Source organism: Xyrauchen texanus, chromosome 35 (assembly GCF_025860055.1).
Source record: "Xyrauchen texanus isolate HMW12.3.18 chromosome 35, RBS_HiC_50CHRs, whole genome shotgun sequence".
NCBI classification, from domain to species: domain Eukaryota; kingdom Metazoa; phylum Chordata; class Actinopteri; order Cypriniformes; family Catostomidae; genus Xyrauchen; species Xyrauchen texanus.
The window spans coordinates 27274844-27298950 of record NC_068310.1 but is presented as its reverse complement, the minus strand read 5'-3'; the positions used below and the strand labels follow the sequence as shown (position 1 = coordinate 27298950).

The 24107-nt window shown below is 37.6% G+C and overlaps 1 protein-coding gene across 1 annotated transcript in view; it reads right to left on the bottom strand.

The window, feature by feature from the left end:
- Positions 1 to 7295: 7295 nt before the first annotated feature.
- dvl1a (dishevelled segment polarity protein 1a) overlaps positions 7296 to 24107 on the bottom strand; it is a 43858-nt gene continuing 27046 nt past the window's right edge. The window contains exons 5-15 of the mRNA XM_052105784.1: positions 21465 to 21603; positions 20689 to 20782; positions 20484 to 20553; positions 18054 to 18193; positions 16630 to 16706; positions 16467 to 16534; positions 16194 to 16271; positions 15934 to 16068; positions 15378 to 15545; positions 14592 to 14810; positions 7296 to 9695 (exon numbers count right to left, since the gene is read on the bottom strand). Coding sequence (XP_051961744.1) covers positions 9154 to 9695; positions 14592 to 14810; positions 15378 to 15545; positions 15934 to 16068; positions 16194 to 16271; positions 16467 to 16534; positions 16630 to 16706; positions 18054 to 18193; positions 20484 to 20553; positions 20689 to 20782; positions 21465 to 21603 — 1730 coding nt within the window. The 3' untranslated portion in view covers positions 7296 to 9153. The remainder of the gene's footprint in view (positions 9696 to 14591; positions 14811 to 15377; positions 15546 to 15933; positions 16069 to 16193; positions 16272 to 16466; positions 16535 to 16629; positions 16707 to 18053; positions 18194 to 20483; positions 20554 to 20688; positions 20783 to 21464; positions 21604 to 24107) is intronic.

Below are 24107 nucleotides of genomic sequence, written 5' to 3'. Positions count from 1 at the left end.
ATATCTCCACTTTCACATCTTAAAGTCACACGTATGTGACTCCCGTTTAGTTTCACTTTCATATCTGAAAATGGATTATCAATCTATTTCTCACCCTCACATATACCAGATCATTTCTAAAGACATCGATTTTACCACTGGAGTTTTCTGGATTACTTTTATGCTGTCTTTATATGCTTTTGAGCTTCAAGGTTCTGGCCAACATTCACTTGCATTGTATACACCTACAGAGCTGAAATATTCTTCTACAAATCTTAATTTGCATTCCGCAAAAGAAAGAAAGCCATGTTTCTGGAATGGCATGAGGGTGAGTAAATTATGAGAGGATTTTCATTTTTGGGTATAAATAGACAATGAATGTAGAAATAAAGTAATACACATATACAGTATCTCACAAAAGTCTCAAATTTCTTTACATATTTGATTATATCTTTTCATGTGACAACACTGAAGAAATGACACTTTGCTACAATATAAAGTAGTGAGTGTACAGCTTGTATAACAGTGTAAATTTGCTGTCCCCTCAAAATAACTCAACACACAGCCATTAATGTCTAAACCGCTGGCAACAAAAGTGAGTACACCCCTAAGTGAAAATGTTCAAATATATGTTTTGAATTCAGTATGTCAATAATTTCGAGGGCATTTTTGTCATTTTATATGAATTTTTGCCCCAAGCCCCCCTACATTTCTGAAGCTAACACTGTATTTACGTATATTGCTTACATACATTTTTACTATGCAACCTGATGGAGCTTGAGAGGTCCTGCAAAGAAGAATGGGAGAAACTGCCCAAAAATAGGTGTGCCAAGCTTGTAGCATCATACTCCAAAAGACTTGAGGCTGTAATTGGTGCCAAAGGTACGTCAACAAAGTATTGAGCAAAGGCTGTGAATACATGTACATGTGATTTTTTTTTTATTTGTAATAAATTTGCAAAGATTTCAAACAAATTTCTTTAAAGTTGTCATTATGGGGTATTGTTTGTAGAATTTTGAGGAAAATAATTCATTTAATCCATTTTGGAATACGGCTGTAACATAACAAAATGTGGAAAAAGTGAAGTGCTGTGAATACTTTCCAGATGCACTGAAGATAGACATACAGACAGACAGTTGAAGGATTCTCTGGTGGTTAGTGAGACATAATGACTCCTGAATGGCTCACATAAGGTGGCACAATGTGGCTTACTGACTCATGGTCCCAGTACGTGACTCCAAGCTTCTTGTGATTGTAAAACAGGAAAAATTCCCATAACCAAATTAAAGCCATTCATGTTATGTAGTCATTCAATCATTACGTTTAGTTGAAAGAGCAATGAAATTGTTAAAGATCAAATGCCTTACTACATGAGCAGTTTTTTACAAGACCCATTATTGTATTGAGCAATACAAATCTCAAACTATTAAAAAGAATCCTGACAACTTGAACTGTCTAAAGTCCCATATTTTGTTCCATTGTACTCCATTTCCGTTCACTAATCAAGCCCTTACATGTTTACACTTTTAGTGGAAGACTTTAATGTTATCTTGATTTCTTTATTAGCCAAGTCCTCGTGTTTAGACAGAGGCAATTTTGATAGCACTTTGCATCCAACTACCCTACATGAAATAAGAATAAAGACAAGATGGTTTAAGTTTATGATTTTGTGAAGAATATTCCAGGTTTAATAAGTTTAGCTGAATCGACAGCATTTGTGGCATAATGTAGATTACCACAAAAAACTAATTTCAACTTGCCCCTCCTTTTCTTAAAAAATAGCAAAAATCAAGGTGTGATTTTTGTGACTTAGACACGTGTGAATGGGCAGTGGCGGAGCTAGGCCGTGGCCACCATGGAACGAAGCCTGGCCACCCCACTTGCACACTTTTGTCTTGGGCACAATTTCCTTTTTTAGAGGTGGAACAGTCTCTGTACAACCACAACAGACAGGAGACTTAACATGTGCGCACACCAAGGTCACTGCACCTCTCCGTCCCAGGTGTTACTGTATCCACTCCCCTCCATTTTTGTATCCATGCACCTCTGCTTAAATAATTTTTGTGGTAATCAACATTATGTCACAAAACCTGTTGACTGAGCTTACCTTTAATTAAACATGGAACATTCCTTTAAGTACTTACTGTTCATGGAATGGGTGCCATGGATGCTCCTGTGGGACTAGGTGGATAGTCGTGGTTAGCTACGTGAAGCTGGCAACCAGGATTGTTGCAATATAGAGCATGTAACCAGTCTCCAACTTACCTGAGAGGAGTGTCATTACCCTTCAATGGGATATGGCTTAAAGGAATATTCCAAGTTAATGTTGCATTATGTTGATTATCACAAAAATGGATTTCGACTCGTCCCTCAGCAAATGTCAGCAAACTCGTTAGGGTTTGCTGACATTACTTCGCATTGGCAACAAAAGTTGTCTCTTTACAAAGACATGGTTAATAAGTGATTGTATCGCACTCAAGTCATGTTTACACGCATATCCTTTATGCATTGTGGCTATACATTTGAATATTTTAACATTCAAAAATTGTCCCGTTCTCATCCATTGCAGGTGCTTCACTGTAACCTAAATTTGTGCTTTTAAAAATCTAAATACATTTTTGTAGTAATCAACATTATGCCAAAAATGCTGTCATTTGAGCTTAACTTGTACTGAATATTCCTTAAACAGCAAATTAGCTTGCTTCTGAAAGCCAGAAGTTACACTTTAGTGACAATATTCAACCATTATGCTCTTAAACAAAATATTTAAAGATACTCAGGAGGTATCTCAATAATTAATTCAAAATAGCATTTAACTGAAACATCCATTATTGGTAATGTCTCACTGAATCACTCAGCGTCTCAATATTTTTTCTCTATAGAATCTTTACACTCATCATTTACAGACATCAGCTATTAGGCAATTACTGAATAGCTAAGAATAAAGATATCGTTACTCAGTAGTATTAACCAAAACAGGAACCTGGTAATCTTCTGCATCGTCCTCCTACAATTACCACAGTACACCCTCCCACACTGACCTTTTCAATGGAAGGTTAAATTACATTGTCTGCCCACATCAATGGCGTCATGTGCAGCTCTTCTCCCTTTAAGAACTGCTCTTTGACCGTCATATTCAGTGGTCATAAATCACACATGTACTGAGTCAGTCTAATCATCACACTCAAAACTTTCAAAGATAAGACGTCACACCAACCATCACACAGCACGTTTTTTTTTTTCCACGTGTCACATTTCCTCCCTTCTAAGTGATAAGCATTTGAAGCAAACTGAATCGAGGGGCTGAGGGTTAAAAGCGACAACAGAGGTGTCACTTCCTGCCACTGAGAAGACTGAAACGGTACATCAAAGCTAGAGCAGGGTCTACATATGCAAATCATATCTCTTACACACAGCAGGGAAAGCACTTCTGCGTATATGCCAGTGAGTGTCTCAGACTGGTGGGTTGGACTTACATCACTCTGTCTTCAAAGAAAAGTTTACAACGAATATGTTTAACAAATGCAGCACTGGATGCAGGGCCGGTTCTAGACATTTGGAGGCCTTAGGCAAAATGTATGTTGGAGGCCCCCCCGCCATGCCCTCCTCCCCTCCACCTTTCAGAATTCACGAGTTCACACTTACATCAAATTAAATAGAGTAAAGATTATGCGTATTTGGCATGCTGTCCAGGGGAGGGCTCCAGGCTCTGAATTTTGGCCAGATTTACACAGTATCTGGCCAAATTGGATTGCATTGTATTTTGGATTGTGTTGTTTACATCCAATAAGAGATTATTAAAAATCAAAGTGAGGAGATGGGGGCGGTGGAGGGATGCTGATAAACTGTCAATGAACAGAGGTAAGTCTGCAGTATATACAGTGAGGAAAATAAGTATTTGAACACCCTGCTATTTTGCAAGTTCTCCCACTTGGAAATCATGGAGGGGTCTGAAATTGTCATCGTAGGTGCATGTCCACTGTGAGAGACATAATCTAAAAAAAAAAATCCAGAAATCACAATATATGATTTTTTAACTATTTATTTGTATGATACAGCTGCAAATAAGTATTTGAACACCTGTCTATCAGCTAGAATTCTGAACCTCAAAGACCTGTTAGTCTGCCTTTAAAATGTCCACCTCCACTCCATTTATTATCCTAAATTAGATGCACCTGTTTGAGGTCATTAGGTGCATAAAGACACCTGTCCACCCCATACAATCAGTAAGAATCCAACTACTAACATGGCCAAGACCAAAGAGCTGTCCAAAGACACTAGAGACAAAATTGTACACCTCCACAAGGCTGGAAAGGGCTACGGGGAAATTGCCAAGCAGCTTGGTGAAAAAAGGTCCACTGTTGGAGCAATCATTAGAAAATGGAAGAAGCTAAACATGACTGTCAATCTCCCTCGGACTGGGGCTCCATGCAAGATCTCACCTGTGGGGTCTCAATGATCCTAAGAAAGGTGAGAAATCAGCCCAGAACTACACGGGAGGAGCTGGTCAATGACCTGAAAAGAGCTGGGACCACCGCTTCCAAGGTTACTGTTGGTAATACATTAAGACGCCATGGTTTGAAATCATGCATGGCACGGAAGATTCCCCTGCTTAAACCAGCACATGTCAAGGCCCGTCTTAAGTTTGCCAATGACCATTTGGATGATCCAGAGGAGTCATGGGAGAAAGTCATGTGGTCAGATGAGACAAAAATAGAACTTTTGGTCATAATTCCACTAACCGTGTTTGGAGGAAGAAGAATGATGAGTACCATCCCAAGAACACCATCCCTACTGTGAAGCATGGGGGTGGTAGCATCATGCTTTGGGGGTGTTTTTCTGCACATGGGACAGGGCTGACTGCACTGTATTAAGGAGAGGATGACAGGGGCCATGTATTACGTAGATTTTGGGGAACAACCTCCTTCCCTCAGTTAGAGCATTGAAGATGGGTCGAGGCTGGGTCTTCCAACATGACAATGACCAAGCACACAGCCAGGATAACCAAGGAGTGGCTCTATAAGAAGCATATCAAGGTTCTGGCGTGGCCTAGCCAGTCTCCAGACCTAAACCCAATAGAGAATCTTTGGAGGGAGCTCAAACTCCGTGTTTCTCAGCGACAGCCCAGAAACCTGACTGATCTAGAGAAGATCTGTGTGGAGGAGTGGGCCAAAATCCCTCCTGCAGTGTGTGCAAACCTGGTGAAAAACTACAGGAAACGTTTGACCTCTGTAATTGCAAACAAAGGCTACTGTACCAAATATTAACACTGATCTTCTCAGGTGTTCAAATACTTATTTGCAGCTGTATCATACAAATAAATAGTTAAAATATCATACATTGTGATTTCTGGATTTTGTTTTTTAGATTATGTCTCTCACAGTGGACATGCACCTACAATGACAATTTCAGACCCCTCCATGATTTCCAAGTGGGAGAACTTGCAAAATAGCAGGGTGTTCAAATACTTATTTTCCTCACTGTATACCTCTTATCTCGTTGATTATCTGAATGTGCTCCTCCCGAACTTTGTTAATAAAACATCATTTAATAAAAAAGACTTGAAAACAAATATGATTCCTAACCATTTTATTTATACAAAACCTGTTATCAGTATTTTTATATTTTTACTTAAATGTGCATATTAATGTAACTTTAATTAACGTAAACAAAAACAAAAATAATCTGAAAAGTCATCTTTTTTTTTTAGCAGTCAGGAAGTTTTTTGCAGTAATTTGTTCAGTAATTTATTTATGGTAACACACTAACCCACTATTTGGGATAATGAACAGTTTTGTTTTTGATAGACTAAATATAGTCATATTAGGTATGTATTGTACAGAAATACCTTATGATACACAAATCAGCTGCTAGTGGAAGTGAAAAGACAAGTTAATTTCGTCAACTGTAATTGTGTGCTTATTCATATGCTTAAGATTGCATACTTATTATCAATAAATATTGCAACAGTATTTATGATTGGAAAACGAAAAAATGAAGTCTATTATGGTCTATAGTCTATTATGATAGACTAGAGCAGTTAATGTAGGCTAAACATCTGCGTTTTAGAAGATATACAGACTGTTTTAAAACATAATAAACAATGCTTTAGTATAGTGCGTTTGCTCTTTGACTGACAAACTTGACTTTTCTGTAGTGTTTTATGAGTCAGCTCCTGACTAGGGCTGGAAATCGATTGTAGCTACATACGCTCGGATTCAAAGTGTCAGAAGCGAATTCAGTCCATCAACGGCACTCGCGCTCTTTTGAACTGGAAATAACCATCAAATGATCTATCTCAAAATGACGCTGATCGTTAGAATCAGTTTATTTTTTACAATACATTACAATCACTCAAAAATAGATGATACCTGAATCACGAGCTGCACTTTCTTTGCGTGCCTGCTTAGCCTTACGCTTAGCAGCCCCTGAAGGATGAGCTCGTTCGGCGCCATCAGATAAATGTGCAGAAAAGTTGGATTTTATTCATCTACAATCTCTTCATACATAAATTCAGAGGTTGGGAGTGACTCGCATGTAAACGGTGATATTAATTGGTTTAACTACAGGTGAATGACAATTGTTATATCCAATGGACAAACAGCATAGTATTTTGCTGCTCTTGATTGGTGGATAAGCATGTGTATATTTTGGAGGCCCCGCCTCCAAGGCCGAGGCCCTAGGCAACTGCCTAGTTCGCCTATAGATAGCGCCGGCCCTGATTGGATGTATACCAGTGTCCGAAATTAATTTTTACAGTAAGGGGTAATATTTGTGCCCTGGATTTGATTCTCAGGGGCATTTTTTATACCTTTATGAGGGCATTTTTTCTAAACATTTAAAACAAATTGTCTCTCATCTGTTTATGTCAAATACGTTAATTTATTTGATTTGTAAAAAAAATTTAAATTGAGAATTTATTACCTCATCCTAAGAATTAAATCAGCATCAAATGTTTTATGCCACAATACAGTATGTGTAACTATGACTATAATCGAATATTAAGAACTATATCAGATGTTACAAATAAAGAACTCATTACAAGGGCCTTTTTGCCCCCACACTTTGAATTTCGAGGGCATTTTTGTCATTTTATATGAATTTTTGCCCCAAGCCCCCCTACATTTCTGACGCTGACACTGTATTTACGTATGTATCATTTACATACATTTTTACTGTGTTTCATAATTGTTACCTGCTATGGAAGCATGTTGTTACAAAAGGTCTTATTGCCTAGATTTTTTTTCTTTTATTCAAATAAAATAATTCCCAACAATATTTGACCACTTCTTAATACATACATTTTATTTTGTCAGTTTTTAATATATATATATATATATATATATATATATATATATATATATATATATATATGTGTGTGTGTGTGTGTGTGTGTGTGTGTGTGTGTGTATGCATATTTATGTTATCATATTTACAATGTATTATTCCTCTTTTGTGAAGAAACAATAAAGCAAACCACTTTCACTGTGATCAGTGCTTCATTCTAAAGGGCCCAACAGTTACATTTTAAAAGTGCTTGATGAATAATGCAACAATGTGATTCTTGACTTTTTCGGCAGCCATGCCAGTGACTAGAACAGAAAATTAAGAACAAGGACTTACTGCTTGTTCTTGGACAACACTATACTGCTTTATCAGTGAAATTCATAACTATATATATATATATATATATATATATATAGAAAGGATATGATGTTGTTATGAATTTTACTGATAAAGCATTATAGTGTGTGTGTGTGTGTGTGTGTGTGTGTGTGTGTGTGTGTGTGTGTGTGATTGCCAAGTGACTTTGGTTAGCTTATCTGCCTGTTTTAGAATCATAATAACATCTATATTTTAAATTACAGGGCCTACTAACATTATCATCATAGACTACTGCATTAACTGTACAATGACGTTCTTATTACAGTGGTAAATAATAAGACATGTGGTGGTGTCTGAAGAGTCAATTATGGAATCCTCATTGCTGCAGTTTATGTTGTAAAAGCACCTGTTCGTTATGGCTTAAAATGTTCTGTGTACATTTAGATTCTTAAGGGGTCGTTCACACCAAATGTGTTTCTATATAAACATGACGCTAGACGCGTTTCGCAATCTTTTCAGATTCTTGCGCAGGAGCGCCAAGTATATATGCATTAAGAATTTACAAAGAACTTAAACATCTTAAGACATCTTCGTTCTGTTCTATTCTATTTGTTTTAGTGCAAGAACGCACGCTCTGTCTGAATGGCTCCTAAGATGGACATTTTTGCAACATTTGGCAACCATGATTCTAAAATGTACAACTGTCCGAGCATTGAGAATCCAAAAGATTGATTTACTGATGGCTTAACTGGCTATCATGCTACTGGGCTATTTGGCGGGTCTGAACTCTAGTCAAACATGAATGTGAAGTGTTTAATTATTTGGACATTCAAATTTTTTTTTTCAATCCAAGCATAATAAGTTGACAAAATAATAAGTAAGCCTTTCACAGACTAATTTCCCTGAAAAGTGTCAACAATGAGCCGCAATCAAAAGTTTGTGTAGCCCGACACAGCAACATTGTCTTAACCAATGGCATGAATTTGGAGCGGGACAATCTGTTTGTCCAACCAATGGACGATGGGAGAGTGTTTGGGAAACCTGTTTGAAAAAAATTTTCATTATTTTTGCAATTCTGCTTGGTGATGCTAATGGCGCAGAAATTACACACACGAACAATACATTCAGCAATGTTTAGGGACATCAATTGTCATTATGATTGTCAGTCACTGGACAACAGGGTGAATGCAAAATTAAAAGGAATTATGTAATAAAATTCTTCACCAGAGCATGGATACACTTTATACTACTGACTGTTTAGAGAGTTGCCTGGCTTGCAATTTGTGCAAAATGTAGAGCAGCAGAAGCATACTGTTAAAGCTTTTTAGTTTTGTTATTTTGTGCTGCTACTGAAATATTGTAGCTTTCATGTCAGGGTCTAACTCAACTTTGCAGTTGTGCTTTTTTTATTGTCCTTTACTGATTTCAACAACATTGAATGGACATTAATAAATTTTAAATGAGCTGTCAGATACATTCTCAGTGCAGGGATCGTCAGTAGGAATACTTCAAGAAGCAAATTGTGGGAAGTAGGTCTTGTGCTCTGAAAATGTTAAAGGCACTCTCCTGTCACATAATATCAACAAAAAATTCACAAGGATTGCCCATAGCATACTGAAACGACTGCCGACTAGCCGTGAGTTCTGGCGGTACATTTCCTAACTCCCGGACGGGCGGAGCTCCCGGTGGGCCGCTGCTTGCTGCCGTTTTGGGGGCGAGGTGAGCTAGGCAGTACGGAGGAGGGAGACCCGGTGGGCCGTAGGAAGAGGCGTGACTTCTCTCACTGTGGGCACATGACAAATGACTGGGTTGCACAAAGGGGGCGTGGCTGTATGAGAAAGAGGTGTGGCTATGCTGGGAGATGCTGTGGCACTGGCCGTGGCTGTACCCGGTGCTGTGACCGTAGCTATGGCCTGAGTGGGGTTGACTGACAGCGGAGCGTGTGTGGCTTTGATGACTAAGCTGACTGGGTGCCCTCTCACCCCGCCTTCCAACCCACATGACCAGTTCTGATTCGCTGCCCCCACAGCATGGTGCCTTATGATCCTTCTCTCGAGGCGAGGGTCTTCGTCCTTTCCCGGCACTGGGGTTGGAGCCACTGCTTCTGCTACCTAATAGAAGGGAATGTAAGAAATAAAAGGGTTTATTATAGATAAGTATTATTAGTTTCCTCCTAATGAACATCACAACCATCTAGCCAGTTCACAACCTCAACAAATGATCAACAGATAAGCATGATCATTTTATTTAAAGAGGCAATTGTGTGTTTTAAAGGAATATGTTACCTCAAAAAAAGAAAATTCTTTATTTTTCATGATTTGTTGCCCATAGTTATTTAGATATCCTATTTATATCCCATGTGCTGTAGTTTTTCCCATGGAACACAAAAGGAGAATTTTTGAAGAATCTTCATGCAGGTCTTTTTCATACAACAACAGTTCACAGTGACCACGTCTGTTAAGCTCAAAAAAGGACAAAAAAATATAATAAAAAAAAAAATGTGTACTATAAAAGCAGTCCACATGATCTGTGTGCAGTATTCTTAGTATATATAATTATTTTGCTATACGATTGCTTTTTGTGAGGAACATAAGGGATGATCTACAGTCCGCAGGTCATTATGCAAATAATTGCATTATCAGTCTTGTATCACTTGTTTATTTTGCGATAATGACCGACTGATTATATGGCTTATTACAAGGCTACCTACCAAATAAATAATTAAATGCACATGAAATACTGACATGAGTTGAAATTACGTATTTATGGGAGTAGAAAGAGACAATGGGATCTCCAGAAACATCTGAATTCCTCCGGACATGTTTAAAGAGTGATACAATAAGTAGGAAAGATGACTTGCAATACCCCTATGACTGGTGAAATATTACTTTTCCCCAAATGTGCAGTTATTATTCAGTAATATCAAAACGCTAGATGGTGCGATTGAACAAACAGAATCGAGTTTTTGATTCCCGATCGTTGATCCAGTGTGTTGTGAATAAATTGTTCATTCTGAGATGTGAACTGGATCAATTGGTTCATTGAAAAGAACTGGCAATGTTCAAGTCACAGAAGTTATCATTATACAAGAGGGGAATTTATCAGTGAATAATGATTTACATTTCAGAATGTTTTCAGAAATTATTTAAATTTCAGAATGTTTCCCACACAAAGAATAGTTGTATGGTACTTTTATGGTGCTTAGCAGATGTAGTCTCTACGAACTGTTGGAAAAAACCTATGTGAAGATTTTTTACGATTTCTCTTCTTGTTTTCCACAGACAACTATCAGCATATAGGGTGAGTAAATAATTATAGACTTTTTCATTTTAGGTGACCTATTCCTTTAGGTGACCTATTCCTTTGACCTAGGTCAAAATGACATAGTATATAGTAATACATTTGTGGTCATGTTAAAACTCCCTACACTGGCACACATGCCCACACAGAAAACACAAACAAAGAACATTGCTGGGGTTTCAAAATGGTCATCCCATGAGTCATATGCCATGACAACAAATGACTGGAATAACAGGATGAAAACGAAACAAGGAGGGACAGGTGGCCATTTAAATTAGAAGTGCCAGTCTTACCGGGTCCCCCAGTCCTAGGAGAACTGTCCCATCAGTCTATGGACGTCCGCCAAAAACAGAATAGGAAATAACAGAATTACGACACGTTGCCCAACCAGCCAGCCAATCAGATCGCACATTCCCACACCGACAAGACCAACAAGCTCTTTCCAAAATGTCCCTTCACCCCAGTTCCTGTTATGCTCACCACCATACACTAAACCTGAGTATGCTTAATTGGTGTTAAAAGATCTTTAATATCAAAGACCTTTGCATAATTATTAATACACATTCTCAGCTCTGTACATACTCCACCATGCTCATTTATGCAAAGGGTACAGTGCTCTATAAATGTAATAAAGTGGCATAAGCAACATAAAGTCTTTCAAAGTTTGGCCATACCACATAAATGGAATGTCCAACCGAATACAGCGACAAAGATGATGCTCTGGAAATGGAATGAACACAAAGAAAATTGTTGACATCTTGGATCGTCATTTAACCTTACCGTTAAGCCAGATTCATACCATAATTTTATTTTACAATCCATAAAAATAAATTAACCCTCCTATTGCATTCTGAATCTCCATAAACCTTTTGCATTAGTGGGTACATTTTGACCCGGTGGAATTTATATTACATGTATATCAATATCTAATTTAAGAATTACTAGTAATTTTCTATTAACATTTCATTAATAACAGCTCAAAACAATTCAGCAGTCAAAATCTACGAAACTGGCATATTCTTTTTCTAACTAAACATTAACTGTACATCATGAGTATACAACATCAATCATTCTTTTCAATGTTTTTCAACAAAATCTATTCTGTGAACTTGCATGAACTGCCAAATGTAAATATGCTGCAAGCTGGTTTATTTTCAGATCAGTCAGCAGATGACTGCAGAGTCAAATGTGGACTTTTTCTCATTTAAGCCCTATTTAGACAGTGCACTTGAACTTTTTCTCTTGCCAGACACCATTTAGACAGTAGTTCCATTTGATATATTTAATTTGTTATGTTTGTTACATCTGTTATGTCTGTTGTGCATGTGAGACTGTATGTGTACATGTGTGTGCATGTTCGCAAACAAGCATGTTTGAATTAAAAAAAATATTATTTAACTCTCCTGGGTCAAAAATGACCCAAATATGAGGGTAAATTGCCTTCAAATCAAACATGAAATGTATTATTACAATGATGTAAAACCATTAACCTGACATAAGCTGTGTCTCGTTTCGAAGGTTGCATGCTAGCTAGGATGTGTCCTTTGAAGGCTGCAGTATACAGGGCGTCCTCCTCGTTTAAATGAGATGGCATTCGTAGGACAAACAGAAAGAAAACTTATCATGGTTGCTATGACAGCACGCCACTCTTTAACAAGCACGAGCACTTTTAATGAGAATGGAACAAAGTCCCTTTAGAAGGAAATGTATGAGGTACATTTTAGGACAGTTATAATGATGTAAAGAGAAAAGAAAATAGATTTTACAGGTGTGCTTTTAGTCTAATACTTTTTTTAATTATATATTAATATAATTATACATATATCTACTGAGGTACTTCAACTTGGGAATTAACATTCCTTGCATTTGAACATCATATTTGATGGCAAATTGGCATAATTTTATTTAGACAAATGGAAGCAAAGATTTGTGGGTTGTGAGTGCCCACAAAGGATACACCTCAGGCATCCTCGGAATTCCTGTGAAAGAAGGTCATATTTGAAGGCTGCATTCAGAGTGTCCTACTCGCTTTTCTGAAACGAGACAGGCTTGATGATGTATGCAGCCTTCCAAACGAGACACAGCAAAAGACTATTTATTTTGGTATCCTAACTTTGAACAATTATATGATTAGTTGCATTTCATTAATTTGGAATGGTTTTTTCCCCAGCTGTCTGATCCAATAAAAACAGACCTGAGACCAATTTTTGAGTCACGACCAACCAGTTGTGAACCACTGATTTAAAGTACATGCAAATGTATGCTCATGCTTTTGACAGCTACAAATTTGATGTAATTCTGGCTGTATGCTTTGTTCATTCAGTTACTGAAAACAAGAACTTATGAACGTAGTATTGTACCTTGTCATCCAACATACGGAATTACAATGAACCCACTGACAGTTTCCTTCTTACTCTAATAAATTCCTTCTAATATCTTTTGAGTGTTTATTAAAGGTTCAGTATGTAAGATTCAGAAACTCTTTATTAATGACACCAATGGCCGATAGGGACGCTAGTGAGCGAGCATATGCCAAAACAATGACGTAACTTACAAAGAGACTGAACATGATTCACTGGCATCATGCTGACAGATGAGGTAGCATAATTAAAATTACACAGTAATGATTGTTATGTATATATATGTTTTTGTTTGAGACTAAACTAAAACTACTTATCAGCTAGCATAGCATACTGATACACACATACAGCTACATACTACCGATCTATACCAGACAGTTTACAGTTGCACTGCACTGTTATGTTACACTATTGTATGTCTTGTATGTTGTATGTTGTACTACGATCAAGAAACCAGGGTTTTTGCTTAAATTGATCCTGTATACCTGACTTTTAGTATAAAGAGAAGATCATTGAAATTATTTGAAAGTTATGAAGCAAGGTAGTTTGCAATTCGTCAGCGTTAGCAGGCCAGATCAAGTTAGCTAAAATTACACAGATCAATTCTTATGGCACTATATTTCACATGCTTTGCATTTTTGTAAGTTTACCTGTCCAATAAGAAGAACCCCAATTCAGGGTCAGTTTTGATCCCCAAAACCAAACAAAGTTCCCTCCAGGAATCAAATGCCCTGCTGATGTTCACTCCAGTTTTAGCTCGACCACGGTCACATTCCCGCTTAGCCAGACGGGATTCAGTAGAATTTTTCTTTTTTTTTTTTGGTTTACTAAGTTTGTGTAGGAGTCGGATATTTGCTGGATTCCATCTCTAAGATAACATTACCCAGTGCTGCAGACTGTTGCTGTTGAATAGCGGAAGAGAAGCTATTATTGAGACAAGGCTCTTGGGAGCGCGCATAACAACACATCCTTTGGATTTTCCCAGCAAAACGCCCCGCTCCCTTCGCATGAAAATCAGTCTACAGGTTTTAATAGGCAACCTAGGAAGTCCAGGAAGGGCTCGTTTTTTAAGATGCGTTACAAGCCGTTCACACATTGGCAAATAAAATTGTTACATACTCCACCTTTAAGGTAACAGGAAAGTGCTGTTTTTCTCATCAACACAAACAAAAAGCATAATAAAACCTAGCGCACTTTGAACTGAAAGCAAAAGTAAAAGAGGAAGCTCATGGGACTGCACGAGAGGCTGACAATGGAGGGGGGTTTCCCTTTTATCCATCAGACAAATATTTTTTTAGTACTCTCTCTCACACACACATGTACACACACACACACACACAGGCCTACCTTCACTTTGCTGGCTGCCTGCACTGCCACTGTGGAAACTGTGGCAGGGGTCTGAGTATCCAGGAGGGAAGCCGGGTGGAGGTGTGGGGTAACCTGGGTAAGGGTAAGGCTGACCTCCGAGGGGCCAGGGATTGGTGCTTGGTGGAGGGAGAGGAGCCAGACCATCCTGGTCAGAGCCTCCACCACTGGAACCCTCGTTTAGATTAAGCGAGGTCATATCTAAAATAACAGAAAAATTGCATATTTTATTTGCATAAATGTAATTTTCACTTTTATTGAACTAAACCACATTGTGAAATCTCTTTGTTCCAGGTGTAGTTGTCTAAAAATACTTGTACAATATTTGAAATGTATTATTTTTTGCTATTTTCATTAGTAATGTTAACAATTTGTATATTTTATTTGAACAAAATAGACCCTAAGTATCAAACGTCTTAATACTAAGCCTAATAACTATGACATCTGACCAGGTCTTATCTTATAGTAATTTCTTAAAGGATCGTTCACCTAATAATGAAAATTCTGTTCCCTCAACCCGTTTGGCTTTCTGTCTTCGGTAGAACACAAAAGGAGATGTTAGCCTCAGTCACCATTTACTTTCGATGCATCTTTTTCCATACAATTAAATTGAATGGTCACAGAGGCTAATGGTCTGCCTTCTTCTGTGTTCCACTTAAGAAAGTAAGTCATACAGGTTTGAAACAACATGACGGTAAGTAAATCAATAATAATTTTGAGGTGAACTATCCCTTCAAAATGCATAGTTCAACGATGTGTTCACTGTACTTTGGCACAGATCTCCAAAGGTGTAGTAGCACTGTTCAGAGAAGGTGATTTTATTAACAGTGTGTCTCAGGTAGCCGTGTTTCAGCAAACTGCTTGCATATTTTCTGGCATCGCGGCGATCCTTGAAGCCCTCCACCCTAGAGAACAGCCAGTCGACAACATCAGCACCTGGAACAAAGAGATTTCACAATGTGGTTTAGTTCAATAAAAGTGAAAATTACATTTATGCAAATAAAAATATGCTAAATGCTAATAATATAATTGCATATTAAAATGCAACTAACCATATAACTGTGTTTAGAAAAGAAAAATACATCAAATTCATCTTTAACCTGGTAATACGGCTAATACTAACACAATTTTAAGCCAAAAATTGAAAGTTTGTTATGTCATGTTAATAATATGCAATTTTTTGAGTCCATGTAGTTCATGGGGAAATATAAATAAATTTCAATGATTTGATTGTAAGGAAATTGTGTTGATATATGCAGTTGACAAAACCAGTTGAGAAGCACTGTCATGAACACCTCACAATATGATAAAGAAAACCACTAACCAATGACAGCATTGGCTATGGTGATCTTCAACCACATTCGGTCTCTGATCTCTATGCCGGAATCTGGCAGCTGCATGACCTTTACTATAGTTGCCATGTCTGTTTTAGTCGTCGAGAGAGGGAGGTCTTCAAACTCTGAGAAATGAGAGAGAAATTACAGTGTAGAGGATGATAAATGATCTAACAGTTTATCCTGGGTGTTTACATTAAAGTCTGTCTACCATTATTGCTATGGGATGATGTCTTTGATCATACAGTACCGTAATTGGGGTAAGGCCCAGAAAGTGCTGTAGTGTGGGAGATCCAGGCAGCAGGGTCGATGGGTCTCACTGGCTCAGCTGAGATGGGCAATGGACAAAGATTTGAGTTAAACTACAAAGTATAGATTCTGAAAGAAAGCTAAGTAAAACATGAGGCTGTATTCCAAAAACACAAATCCTGCAAAGTTAGTATCACTAATCCACAACTGCACTAGCTTAATGCAAAATGTTTCCTCATGACTATAAGTTAGCTGCTCTAATGACAGGCTGTACCTCTGGGGATTGTGAAGTAGCTTCTAGGAGAGGGGTCCCAACATTTTGCCACAGTTAGGCTTATCGGCCTGTAGAGAACACGACAAATATGAAGTACTACTGTTTAAGACTGTTTAGAGAATGTTTATAGCATTCAGCACTAATACATAGAAGCTTCACTTACCCAGGTTTGGAGACCATCTCTCGCAGAATCCTGACAGCATCATCATTACTCATGTTTTCGAAGTTCACGTCATTCACCTGAGGAAATAACACCATTTAACTGATTTCATGTATTACATTTAATTAAAGCTAGTTCACCCAAAAATGAAAATTCTTTCCAAACCTGTATGTCTTTTTTTATTCCATGGAACACAAAAGGAGATGTTAAGTGGAATGTTAGCCCACCACCACCACCATTCACTTTCTTGGAAAAAATATGCAAAGAAAGTGAATGGTGCCTGAGGCTTATTCCCCCCCCCCATCATCTTCTTTTGTGTTTCTTTGTGTTGCTTGGGTAGTTCAGTGGTAAAAGACGCTGCTACCACGCCTGGAGTTCACTAATTCGCTAGTTCGAATCCTGAGTTACTCCAGCCAGGTTTACGAAGCAACCAAACTGGCCCAGTTGCTAGGGAAGGTAGAGTCACATGGGTTAACCTCCTTGTGGTCGCTATAATGTGGTTCGTTCTCGGTGGGGCGCGTGGTGAGTTGAGCGTGGATTCCAGCAGTGGATGGCGTGAAGCCTCCACACACGCTATGTCTCTGTGGCAACGCGCTCAACAAGCCACGTGATAAGATGCGTGGGTTGACGGTCTCAGACAACAGAGATTCATCCTCTGCCACACGAGTATTGACACATTGAGGACTTAAAAGCACATTGGGAATAGTGCATTCCAAATTGGGAGAAAAAGGGGACATAAAAGTTACAAAGCAAACAATGACCAAATGTTCCTGTAACAGGAAGGAAAAGGAGTGACCAGGACAAATCAGCAACTAAACTAAGACAAATACACAGGGTCACTCTGTAAATAGCAGAGTGTCAATAACAAGTTAGTTTCAGTTCAGTATAAATGATCACACGTTTGTTACCTAATTGAAGCTTCAATATATCCTTGATTTATCTTCATTTATTTCTCACATTGAAGACACCATGAAATATTTTCTGTGTATGTGTGTCCTTTAATTCATGTATATAAGCTCTGAAGCCATCAATAAGCTTCTAAAATTCAACTAAATTAACTTTTCACAGATTTACACATTTAAAATATACAGTATTTCTATTCTGGAGTTATCTTGCACTACACAGATTTTGTCCAATCAAATGCTCTCTAGAATGAGAATGCCCCTCCCCCTTATTCCACCTGCTACCTACAAGCAAGTAACAAATTCATAGCTCTAACTCATCAATATTTCCTGCCCCAACTTCCTGTTTTAAGAGTAAATATGTCAACACAGGACAGAAAACTGCACTCACCAAGCCTGTTCATTGCTCTTTAAGATTTAAACTGACTATGAAAAGACTACCAACGAACACAAAATACATTTTGATGGGCCTTCAGTTCCACACATATTTAATACATTGCAGTTTCACATTGCTAAAGATTTCACCTGTAACAGCATGTCTCCGGGCTCAATCCTGCCATCAGCCGCCACCGCTCCACCTTTCATAATGGAACCAATATAGATGCCTCCATCTCCTCTGTCATTGCTCTGACCTACAATACTGATACCCAGGAAGTTGTACTTCTCTGTGAGAGAGATAAGACTGCTTTCACTGATGTGTTCATCAGAGAGCTATTTTTAGAGCATAAACATTTTGCGTGAGAGCAGCACTGCAGCTCGCGCCTGACTGAGGAGAGGAAGAATTACACAGCTCACAGTCCAGATGCACTCTAAACTTTCGCAAAGTATGAGGGAATTATAAAAAAATACAAAATAAGTAAATACAGAAGCACTCTCGTTGTGGATTGCTTAGGCAAAACTTGCATATTTAATGTGTTATAGCTTTGTTAAAGTTCAAATAATAAGGAAGCAGATCATGTAAATAACTACAAACTCTGAAACTCATTTTTCACTGCAACAAAATAAGTTTTTGATTTGTTTTTGTTTTGGCTTGTTTTCCAATATAAATATCGAAAACTCCTTTAAAACAATATACATTTTCTTTAGCAGTTATACTGCAGAAGAAATAATTGTTATCTGAGAATGTCGAATATATTATTAAAAATACAAACATTTTAAATCTCTAAAAATCCTTTAAAAAAGATGCATTCACCCGAGAAGCAGCATATGAGATATTTGGACTTACTTTTAGAGAATAGATCTTGAATATGAGTATATTTTCTCTTTACTGCACTCGCAGAAGTATAACCAAGTGAAAAAATACACTTATAAACAAAATACACTTATATTTAAGATATATTCTTTTAAAGCAAGTTTAAATATTTATATGCTGCTTTCAAGTAAATTTATCTTGTTTTATGGATTTTTAGACCATTATAAAATGGAAAACAAGACAAAAACACTTGATAACAATAAGATTTTTTAGCAGTGAATAAAGGAAAAGTGTATCATGTAGAGGTATTTTTAAAAGATGATTTTGTCCTCTTTATTGTTAGTAAGCACGTTTAATAGTGAGTAATTACTGTAATTGGGTAAGTGTGAGAGTGAACAAATATGAGAGGGAATGAATGAGTGATTGAGTGAACAAGTGAATGAACGTTTAAGCGAACGAATGAGTGAGTGAGTGAAAAAATGAGTGGATAATTGAGTGGTGAGTGAATGAATGAGTGAGTGAGTGAATGAGTGAGTGAATATTAGTGAACAAGTGAGTGACAATGTTTGAATGAGTTAAAGATTGAGTGGTTGGATGAGATAATGAGAGATTGAGTGAGTGAGTGAAGGCCTGTTCATACCAAATCTGTGAGAATTTTGCGAGACGAACCTCCGACGGAAGGTCTATTCACACAGAGTCCATAAAAAAAATGAACAAAAACGATTTAACTCCTGTACAGTAGGCGGTGCTGTTGCAGTGCTGTTGTTATAACATTCTCCTATCGGCATCTTCAGCTGTTAGAGATTATTATAATAAACGCTGTTAAAGCATTTATTTACCTAATTTGGTATAACTGTTTCATTCTGCTGATGCATTTTGAGGAGTATATAATCTGTTTTTTTATGCGAGTGAGATGAGTAAAGAGCATTGTTGTATATTTTTTTGCACATGTATATTGTTACAAGTATATTACAAACGGACACTTGAAGCCAACTTTTCTTTTTATAATGCCTGGATTAATGCCTGGATAACATAACAGAAGGTACAGTGAAATAAATACACGTGGAATAATGTACATTATGAATAACAGGTGTATTATAAAATATGATACAGAATATAAAAGAATACCCTGGTTCTTGGTCTTTATTAAAATGATTGCAATACTTTGTTATATTATCCTTGCAATTCAATACAAATAGCAGTGTGGTTCGGCAATTAGTTTGTCTACAGTAAAATATAGCATGTAAAGAACCTTTTTAGGGGATTATCTATTTTGCTCAGTGCAAAAGAATTGCTGAACCTCGCTACTGTTTTTAATGGCATGAGAATATATCAGGCACAGTGATATACATATTAAATAATGTACATTAAGACAAAAAAACATAACCAGACTTTCAAAAACAGAATGGATTTATATTTGCAGGACAAAGGGTTCATGAACTGCAACTATTTATTTTTAACTATATAATTTTCAGGGGTGTGTATTAGCTACACGCATGCTGGTGTTTGAGATTTAATTAGCGCCACCAACACGCTGGATTGAGCAGCTGCAGTGACTGACAAAAAGGTCTTATTTCATTGGTCAGTCCATTTTAATCGCAGTCCAAAGGAAAAAAAACAGAAAAACTTCGGATTGTCAACAGACGATTTGTCGGACATGATGGTGTGAATAGGCCTTGAGTGAATGAACAAGTGAGTGATTGAACGAGTGAGTGACTGAATGAGTGAGTGAGAGATTGAACAAGTGAGTGAATAGTTCTTACCCATATTAAGCGTGACAGTGATAATGTTAAGGCTCATGGTTGAGTCTGTAATACTACTGAAGGATGAGGACTGTCAAGAGAAAATACCAAAGATTAATATTGCACATCACAAACCACACGATACACTTACTGTATGTTGAAAAGCATTAATGTGTGCTTTCCATTCAAAATCATTGTGATAATTCATTTGTTACAAAAGACTCACCTTGTCAATTTTGGTGACTTTCTGTCTCCGTCGTCGACGTCTATGTCTGCGCATGAGATGCGATGAAGAGCTCTGCTCTGTAGAAGTGCTAAGTCTGATGTCAGACAAAGGCAAGAGGTCAGGACAGATGTCAACTTGTAAGCTGACAAAGTAAAAGGAGCTTCCCATGCTACACTAATGAAGCAGTATGTAAAAGAGCTGATCAATCTGAAGTCCTAAAAACTGGAAAGGAATTAGCATTTTTCATTGGGTGAATAGTCAAATAAGGTCTGTGGTTAACATTGCTTGATGAGACTTTCATGTTTTGCTCTGCAACGTAATGACACAACAGTCATACCTCAAATGAGAATTTTGAAGCCTTACATTAGGACTACAACAACTACCACAAGAATGTATGTGAGTTTACATGCTTGGTGAATCAGACTACCATTGAAGTTCTTATGTAGCCACTTGTAGGCAACTTCCATTTCTAAAGCACACAACAGCTTCACATTTAAAGTATGACTGTGTCTAATTAATGTTTAAGCACAAAATGTGAAGTCTCTTCATGTAATGCAGACCATAATTTACGCCTAAATCGAAAACCACTATTCTGAAACCCACTGGAAATTCCTGTGGCCTTCTGGGTTGACCTACAAAATGCCACCATGACTGAACATATCTATAAAGACGTTCTTAGAGTGCTTTGTGGTGGCTTCCCAAACATGATCAAAAAGTGTCAGGCTAAAAGTCAAGTGACTTTTTCAAAGGAAATGAAACATTGGGAAATGTCTGACCTGCTGGCATCCTCCTCCTCATCGCTGTCAATAAAGGAGCTGGATTCCAGCTCGCTGCTCATCACCGACGCACTGTCGTAGCCAACAGCTGAGTCACGATTAGCACGCTCTGACTTCGAGTGACCATTCACCCGAGGGACTAAGAGACAACAGTTAAGACATTGTTTAAAAGGAAGGCAAGTGCATAACAACATACAAAAATGTTGTTATGTTGTTTTAAAATCCATGAATTCTATAAAAAATGTAATTCTATAGCTCAACTGGCAGGGCTTTGCGTTAGCCATGATCATGGGTTTGAGTCCCAAGGAACACACAAACTCAAGGGCATTGGAATGATGATATATTACAATAATGCTAACTCTGGTATGTTACAATAATGTTAGCTACGGTATATTTCTGCTTGTGTTAGTAGTTTACTTCTGAAGCAACAGTTTCACAAAGCCTTTTGTTGGGTCTTATAAGCTATCATTTTTCGTTCGTAAAATATAAAGCATCATTTCATAAAAAGTGGTGGGGGAGGGGACTTAGAAATGTCTGGAAGTGAGGGGGACATGTCACCCCAGATATAATAGTTGCTACACCACTGCACAATCTGCTCAAATGTACAACCTCTGAAACATCAACCTCGACTTTACATTACTTTAAACAGATCTACTGTTGAAATCATTAGTAATATTTTAAATGTACTTTACTCTGCAGGATAACTTCTCTAGATTGCGGGTATGATTTTATGACCCTTCTAACAGCTTATTGGCTTCTAGAGTCAGTCATGTCAGTTGTGATGCATAGCTGGGACAATACCTACACAGAAAGGGTCGAAGCTGAGTTTCTGGGTGACAGCGAATGCGTTGAAATGGTCTGGCCAAACGGTAAGACCACTGTGATCCTTGAGAGCGACCAAAACACTCCAGTACTCCAGGGGTGCCCATTTTGGACCATTACGTTCCATACAGCCACTCAAACACACAAATCAATCATGGCCATTTTAGCAAATCACATTTCCCTGTTCTCTTGTCACTTATACAGAGGAAGCACTATCCTTCTTCTACCTTGTGTGGATTGACCTGACAATCGTATCACCTAAACAATTATGGATTTAAGCAGAAGCCAAAGGCCAGACAAGCTGTATGCCAGCAGCTGTGCAAAAAAGTACAGTCCACAGGTTTCGGTAACGTGTTCCTTAAACCTGGCCTCTCCAGAGTCCTTTCGGTCTCACTTTAGTATTCATTAGATGTCAGGAACAAAAGATAAAGATACAAATATTCCAGAACTGTGTACTTAGGAGATGTGGTTTGTTTCAGTGCACAAATGGACTCTCTGGAAATGTTCCCTATACATCTGGCTTCAGGAGATGATATTATGCCTGTGAAGTGCAATATTTATATAAATGACCAGTATATTTCATACAACAAACCAGTAACAAGACTAAATCCCTTTTATATTTGCACAATTCTGAATATAAAACTATTAAGTGTTTGTATGCCCAGTCTTGAGAAGAAAAAAAAAGTGGCATAAATACCACTGATAGTGTGATTATTGAGTAAATCTTGAGTAACACCTTTTTTACATTTCCCCCTACAAGATAAAGGCTGTAAAACAGCAGAACAAAGACTTTTGAAAGCGTAATGTGGCAATTTTATTACACTTAAACAGTAATACCATATACAAACTACTTATTATTCAAACTACTAATCACAAGATACCATATGGAGTGTTTACCAATGTAATTTTACATTTCTATTAGAATCAGCAAGAATGTTTCATTTTTGTAGACTTAAGGGGAAACATGTAAAAAGCAATGTTAAATAAAAACAAAAAAGTATTGCAACAAGACGCAACATGGAGTTTTTACCAATGCAACCTTGCATAAGCACATTAGTTAAAAGTAATTAGACAGGTGTAATTAAACGGTCTGTGGGAGAATCTAATCTACATTTCCCCAAAACTACACAACGCACAGAGAGATGCATTAGTCTTACCTGCTCTGTTGCACAGCTTTCATTACAGTACTGCACCTCTCATTAGCTTGCAACATTTCAAGTTCTCAATGAAACTTTACCTCCTTTACACAAGATCCCGCTCAACTCTCTATCAAACCTGACCATGCATCAGTTTCCAACAGAACAGTCGCAGGAGTGTGTAAGAGAATGAACTGGCCCTTAGCAGAGGTGTAGTCTGCGCTACTCAGATATAGCCCTCTGGGCACTGGTGCTGCTGATAACAGGTGCTTTAAGTATTGAGGTTTGCACAAAGGAAAGTCTTTTTGTTGCACATGCACACTGACACCAACACAAAAGAATAGGTTTGCATTGGCTTTCTTAAAGGGATAGTTCACCAAAAATGAAAATGAAAATTCACTTACTCACTCACACTTATTACGTTCCAAACCAATATAACTTATTTTCTTCTGTGGAACAATAAAAAAAAGATGTTAGGCAGAATGTTAGGAACTGACAGCCTCAGTCACCATTCACTTTCACTGCCTATTATTTCTTTACAATAAAAGTGTATGGTGACTGAGGCTAACATTTTTCCAAACATCTCCTTTAGTGGTTCATGGAGAAACACAGGATTGCACCAACATGAGGGTGAGTAAATGGTGACAGAATTTTCATTTTTGGCTGAACTATCACTTTAAGGATA